Below are 7,303 nucleotides of genomic sequence, written 5' to 3'. Positions count from 1 at the left end.
TCCTGTCATAAGAAATGTTCATATTGCACACTGGACTCAAACTGCAGCAGCACTTTAGACACTATAGCAGACACTGCTGTTCACAACACAGGATGAAGTTGGTACAATCCCTCGGTCTATCTTCAGCAAACAACATTGAATACACAACCACAAAATTTACAGACTTTTTTTTTTTTGGCACAAAAAGTGGCGAAAGGGCTAGAAATGAATTTGCATGACTGGTCAATCTTACAATGCACCGGAAATGACGTAACATGTTTGGCACCCCTAAGTGCTCCATTCTACATACATCAGAGTTAGAAACAGTATGACAGCAGAAACGTAAAAAATGATGAAAGCGGTGTTGACTCCTCTAGCCACCCTGGTCCAGTAGCCAGCCTTCTGTCCTTCCTTCCTGCAACTGAGGGACAAAGCCAGAGTCTTCTGCACCTCCCTCAGTTCCTCCAGGATCATGAGCAACACATGAGAATTGCCTGGCCGTTCGCCGCTGCTAACCTGTGAATAAGATTTCCGCCGGTTAAGTCTGAGTGGATTACTTCACCAGCCAGATGGATAACGCTGCGCTGGACATTTGGCTTTTGAAAATGAGACTTGAGAAATAACCAAACAGACGGGACACAAAAGTAACCTCTTCAGCTCCAGGCAGAAGTTCACAAGGTATGTTGACACCAGACGCATTACAGATGCACACACAGCGCGTCCATTTATTCTCCTCTGAAATGATTTTACATACAGATCAGTGTGCAAGAAAAACAAGTTCGTTATCATATGTCGGTACTAGATGTATTCATCATTGTATTCTTTCATCACAAGCGGACAACAGTGGCTGATAAGGTTCTGTATATACAGTCTATGGTAAGATTACCATTATTGTTTACCCCTCTTGCCAGGGTGGGACTCACCTTTGTCCCTCTTGTGCTCATTGCCTCGGTCCTTTTTGCCCTCACGTTCTTTCAGGCCTTGACCTCTGTCTGCCTCATTTTCCTGGGGGAGACTGTCCTTTTCCATCAAATATGTGACAAAGACTGTCTCCAACAGACTCAGCAGCATCAAAGCAAAGATCACAATGCAGTAAGTTGCTGGCAGGGAGGAAACAGAGCGATTAATACACACCGTAACTTCTCAACACATTCGGCCACTGTTGATATGATTTGCAAAACCTGTAATCGGGGGTGTGGTACCTATGAGAGGGGTCTTGTTGGACATGGAGGGCAGGATATCATTTAAGATGAGCAACAGCACAGATATGGCCAGCAGCACCGTGACCTTGAAGCCCAGCTTTTCCCCGCGTTGATCTGAGATGAAGAAGGAGGACAGATCCAAACACAAGAAGAACAGGATTGGCAACAGGAAGTTGATGACGTGTAGAAGGGGCCTCCTTCTCATGTTGATCTAGGGAGAGGTGTTAAGGTATCAGACTGGTCGACACTCAAGCACATCATGGTGAATGTGATGGCAGCATATGTGAGTCTACTTTTGTCCTTGCACGTACAGTGTAGACAATATTCTCATAGTCATTTTGGTCATAGATGAAGGTGACGTTGCTGACCGATAGGTCGAGGAACTCCCACTCGCCCTGGGTCTGCATCACCTGACGAGAAAACTGGGTGGCCCGGGAGGAGTTGGAGAATGGGATGAGCTGCAGTTCACCAACTGGGGTGTTGAGAGAGAAAGAAATAGAGGGAGACATTTCACTGAGAGGTTATTTGAAGGCTGAGAGATGAGAAGGGCTCGGTCTCTCCCTCACCGGTGTATACGGCAGAGCTAACGGTGATGTTACAGCTCTGCGTGTCGAAGGGGAACTTGTGGACGTCCATCTTACAGGTGCTGACCACCCTTTGGTCGTCCTCAACGGTGACCATCCCCTCATGGGACACATATACATAGGGATTCTGATAAGTGTCATCCTTTTCTGTCCTAATGCAACACACACACACAAACACACACATACACACGCACATAAATTGTGCTTCTTTTCATGCGACAAGTGTAGGGTGTGTCAGCTGCATTTGTCATGTATTCATTCCACTGTGGTTGAGTCTCTTTTGTTATGTGACTTTTTTTGTCTTTTTAAAGCTAGGAGTGTAATGATTGTCATAACCCCAATGTGTACTTTACACAGACTGAACATACAGCGGTCATTTACTCTCTATACAAAGACAGGATTTGCTGATATTAAGTACTGGTTCACTGAATTACACATATTGACATACATACAACTTTCCATTCATTAGCACACACACTTTGATTTAGGTAATTGCATTAGATCTTATCTGGTTTGTTTACTTCTCTTTTCTATTTAAAGGTAAAAAGGGTAGCACGTGCACAGATCTGCAGGACGGCCATCCGGGTATCGTAGCAGTCTATTCTGTTGCCTACCAACATGGGGATCTGCGGTTAGAATCCCCGCGTTACCTCTAGCTTGGTCAGGTGTCCCTACAGACACAACTGGCCGTGTCTGCGGTTGGGAAGCTGGATGTGGGTATGTGTCCTGGTTCCTGCACTAGCGCCTCCTCTGGTCAGTCAGGGTGCCTGTTGGGGGGGGGCACTGGGGGGAATAGGGTGATCCTCCCACGCGCTACATCCCCCTGGTGAAACTCCTCACTGTCAGGTGAAAAGAAGCGGCTGGCGACTCCACATGTATCGGAGGAGGCATGTGGTAGTCTGCAGCCCTCCCCAGCTCGGCAGAGGGGGTGGGGCAGCAACCAGGACAGCTCGGAAGAGTTGGGTAATTGGCCAAGTACAATTGGGGAGAAAAAGGGGGGAAAAGCCACAAAAAAAACCCCAGCTCTGCAGGACAAAGCTGACTGATCTCAATTTCACCAACCGATTCTGGCCATGTATGCTAACATGCTAACGTTTCGGCCTCCATCAGGGCAGCCAGAATAAATCGGTGAAATTGAGATCAGTCAACTTTGTCCTTCAGATCTGTGCATGTGCTCCCTTTTTACCTTTGTGTATTCAACGTTGAAACGACCTTATTTTGGTTCAGCAGCACAAACAAATACCGGGAAGGCGCATCCTCTCGCCATCGGTTCTGTTTCGCTAACCTTGACTCTATGTCAGTTAGCTTCTGCGAGCCGCTGGCATTTTCTACTACTATGCCTGCACAATTTCTTATTTTAGTTGTCTTTCTGTTTATTTTTTCATCGTAATGTGTGCTAAATAAATAATTAACTCGCACTATAAAGTATGTTTATGTGCGTATTTGAGTGAATTTGTCCACATCTGCTCACATCTCATAGATGAAGAGATCTGGCCGCCACAGCATTTCCTTGGGAAGCGTAATCTGGTTTATTCCACAGAACTGAGCGGGGTCCCAAGAGATGCGCTCGTTGTTCCAGATCTACAGAGAGTTAATGGAAAATTGCAATCAAATGGGAGATTTAAGCAATCAGACCAAGCACTACGTCTCCCTGGCGAAACTCCTCGCTGTCAGGTGAAAAGAAGCGGCTGGTGACTCCACATGTATCGGAGGAAGCATGTGGTAGTCTGCAGCCCTCCCCGGATCAGCAGAGGGGGCGGAGTAGCGACCGGGATGGCTCAGAAAATAGGGTAATTGGCCAAGTACAATTGGGGAGAAAAAGGGGAAGAAATCAAAAAAGAAAAAATATATAGAACTTCCAGTGACACACTGACATTGGTGAAAATATGTCGTTTTGCAATCAGATACTTTACAATACAATACTTTCGTTACGGTTGTATATAAAACGTTAGAATTTAAAGCATGCCGACACGCGAGACAACTTACCATCGTTACCCAGATTAAAGGAATAAAGGTCTGGGTTTTCTCAACCTAGGGATAAACACACACATATGAGGACACACACTGCAAGCTAATACATACCCTGTGACAACCCACCAGCATGTACACACCAGCCCAGTGGTAATTAGCTATAAAACAATGTACTTTAACAAAAACACATTTGCGCGCACACACACACACACACACACACACACACACACACACACACACACACACACACACACACACACACACACACACACACACACACACACACTTCATGTTTCCCTATACTTGTGGGGACCCCTCATTGACTACATTCATTCCCTAGCCCTTAACCATCATAACTATATGCCTAACCTTAACCTATACCCTAACCTTAACCTAATCCTATTTCTAACCTTAACCCCAAACCCAAGCCCTCACCCCAAAATAGACCCTTTTCCTCATGGGGGCTCATAAAATGTCCCCACAAGGTAGGTGGTTTCTGGTTTTTGTATCCTAATGGGGACATTTGGTCCCCATCAGGATAGAAAAACCTGGTAAACACACACAAACACACACACACACACACACACACACACACACACACACACACACACACACACACACACACACACACACACACACACACACACACACACACACACACACACACACACACCCTATACTTGTGGGGACCCCTCATTGACTATATTCATTCCCTAGCCCTTAACCCTAACCTTAACCATCATAACTATATGCCTAACCTTAACCTAATCCTAATTCTAACCTTAACCCCAAACCCAAGTCCTTAACCCAAAATAGACTCTTTTCCTCATGGGGACCCATAAAATGTCCCCACAACGTAGGTGGTTTCTGTTTTTTGTATGGTAATGGGCACATTTGCTCGCCATCCGGATAGAAAACCTGGTACACACACACACACACACACACACACACACACACACACACACACACACACACACACACACACACACACACACACACACACACACACACACACACACCATAGGACACAGGCTTACTGCTCACCACTGATAGAATGGCATAGAGGAGGATGTCCAGTTTAACCATGGTGACGTGTGTGTAGTCCAGAACGGGTCGCGTTGATGTGTATGCATCATTACCCTTGGTCAGGTTCAGGTAGTCAAGCACATCCTGGTAACTACACACCTTTTGAGTCCACACGGCGTCTAGAAGAAAGTATTATAACATGGCTTGGAGAGAGTATCACCACTTCATTCAGAGCAGCAGCAGCTACTCACCATCTCTCATCTGGTGTTTGGTTTAACAAGAAACTACATTTGCGGTGATGTCAAAGCTTTTGATGCTGCTGTCCTAATCAGTATACAACCCTCTGCGAAGTAACCACTGATCTACCCATAGCTGGCCGACAAACAGCCGTCACTTGAATCATTCGTGTACATCTTTTAAGGCAGATGGCATGTCAAGAGTGGCTCTCAGGCCCATTTGCAGTCATTACTTTTATCTCCTTTATCTGCATCACGAAAGCCCTGCTCCGTCTCCTGTTAAGCATCAGAAACCATGGTGAGCTGCATCTACAGAGGTCACGGAGAAGATTTGGAGATGTTGAATTTTCTGGCAAGGTCGACAACACCAACGTTTGGGTTGATCTCTAGGTTTATGTTGTGACTTGAGACAAGAAACCGCTTTTTGAACTTTACACGCCAAACACCTCCCATCTCTGCAAACAGGTGACATCAAGGTTAAAACGGGCCAACTGCCAACCCAACAGGAAAATAACTTTATTAGTCTTGATCCCTGGAAGGTGCCACAAGTCAGACAACTGGATGAGATGACGAATCGGATGGTTTGATGTTCGGATAACAGGACTTGTGGTAGTAGGAACATGTAGTAAAACTATGCAGTTTCTGGATACAGACCTAGTGCAGAATACATCAATATCTCTGCGCTTACCTGTGAGGAAAAGCAGGAGTAGGAAAGTACCAGGCTTCATATCCAGACCAGACGGTGTGTTTTCATGTATCGACAGGTGAGAGGATAGTGGATCAGGCCAAAAAATACCAGCGAGCGTACAAGAGGAGGGATGGGCAAAATGATCGACAGTACTTTGATGAGACTGCCTGAGATTGGAAATCCCTCCCACAGCGGACATCACACACAGCCTGTTTTATTGGGTTACATACAAGGAGGAGGGCAAACAAACCGGCACTAAAGAGGGGGACAAAGGCAAGTGCAAGAGGCACGGCACGGTACTCATATTGGGTTCGTGTTTAAATATTGAGGCTTGTGCGAACGCCCGAGGGACAGATGAGCTCTATCATGCAGTTTAGGTGGCCCGAGGCGGGACAAGAAGGATGGGGTCTGTTTGTCCTTAAGACCAGATGATCCAAACCAAGCGCCCCCTCGTGCCACATGATCACAATATCCAATCAGGAACGGATATGAAGTACCGCCGTGTGCGTTTGTGTGCGCGCCTCGCTTGGTCGAATGGGACGGGCCCAAACAAGAGGAACAAAATCCGAAGAAACGTAGGGCTGCCGGAACGTGCTCACAGCCAGACCTGGGTCAAATACAGAACTTCCTTTATATTTGCTATTCTTTTCTGATGTATTTAAAGAGTTGAGCAAATTGTGATGAATTGTCAGTCAAAAAGTCATCAAGTGGGTTCATCCACTAAAAACAGTGCCACATTTTGTGAGTGAATTTCTTATTCGCGGACAAATTAGTCCATTTGAAGCTCCACAGTCAAGCAGACCGAAGTTCCTCTTCAGCGACAGCCCCTGAAGCAACGTGTCAACATCTCCCCTGCACACATCACGGCTGCATTTCCCTCAATCTGCCACTCACATTCTTGCATCCCAAGGTACCAAATCATGTCCGTTGCATGTAAGTCTCCAGTCTTACTTTAACTCAGCATTCAAACAGCATTCCACAACTGTTACAGGACATTTATTTGTTATGTGTTGCTCATAAATTTCACCTTCTTTCAACATGCAGGGCCTCATCCCTGTTCCCTGTTTATATTCCACGTGTACAACCTCTGCATAGTTCTTTCTTGTGACACACGAGGAACAATAATATTGTACTCAAAGGGTTGTAAGGGTTTAGATCAGTAGCACTAATTGATCTTATCGTGTTTCCACTTTTGCCCCATACTCCCTCTATATAGGAGGCCCCGGGACTGACGTTTCCTTCTGACAATGGCAAAGGATAAATTAGCCATGTAACTTTGTCACTTATCCTGAGTTATGCACACTAAGTGCTTTCGGAGCAGTGAAACCTAATTTCAGTGGAACTTGAAACCTCATTACAGAGGAATCACAAGACAGGCTGCCCTCCATTAACACCAACTAAGTCTTACCATCTCTCTTCCTGCCAAACCCTGGACAAAGAGTGTTCATTTTGTTACTTCTGAGTCGCTGATTTTTTTTTTCACTTAGTATTTTCCCCTTTAAATAAAAGGACAAACTCTAAAAACAATCGACCAGTCAATAGTAGCTATGGATTTCACTTTGCAAGACTAGAAAACAGCTGTACTTGATTCAAATGTGCATGTTGTAATATGCATTT

The 7,303-nt window shown here is 45.5% G+C and overlaps 1 protein-coding gene across 1 annotated transcript; it reads right to left on the bottom strand.

Moving 5' to 3' along the window:
* Positions 1–267: 267 nt before the first annotated feature.
* LOC130127151 (5-hydroxytryptamine receptor 3C-like) lies at positions 268–5,726 on the bottom strand. The gene is given in 9 exon segments (XM_056296722.1): positions 268–563; positions 948–1,079; positions 1,182–1,392; positions 1,493–1,653; positions 1,748–1,917; positions 3,237–3,346; positions 3,752–3,796; positions 4,781–4,941; positions 5,687–5,726. Coding segments are annotated over 9 exon segments (1,326 nt in total).
* Positions 5,727–7,303: the final 1,577 nt, after the last annotated feature.

This window comes from Lampris incognitus, chromosome 17, assembly GCF_029633865.1.
Source record: "Lampris incognitus isolate fLamInc1 chromosome 17, fLamInc1.hap2, whole genome shotgun sequence".
NCBI lineage: Eukaryota > Metazoa > Chordata > Actinopteri > Lampriformes > Lampridae > Lampris > Lampris incognitus.
Note: the sequence above shows the minus strand (reverse complement) of the source record. Positions and strands in the feature narration are given on the sequence as shown.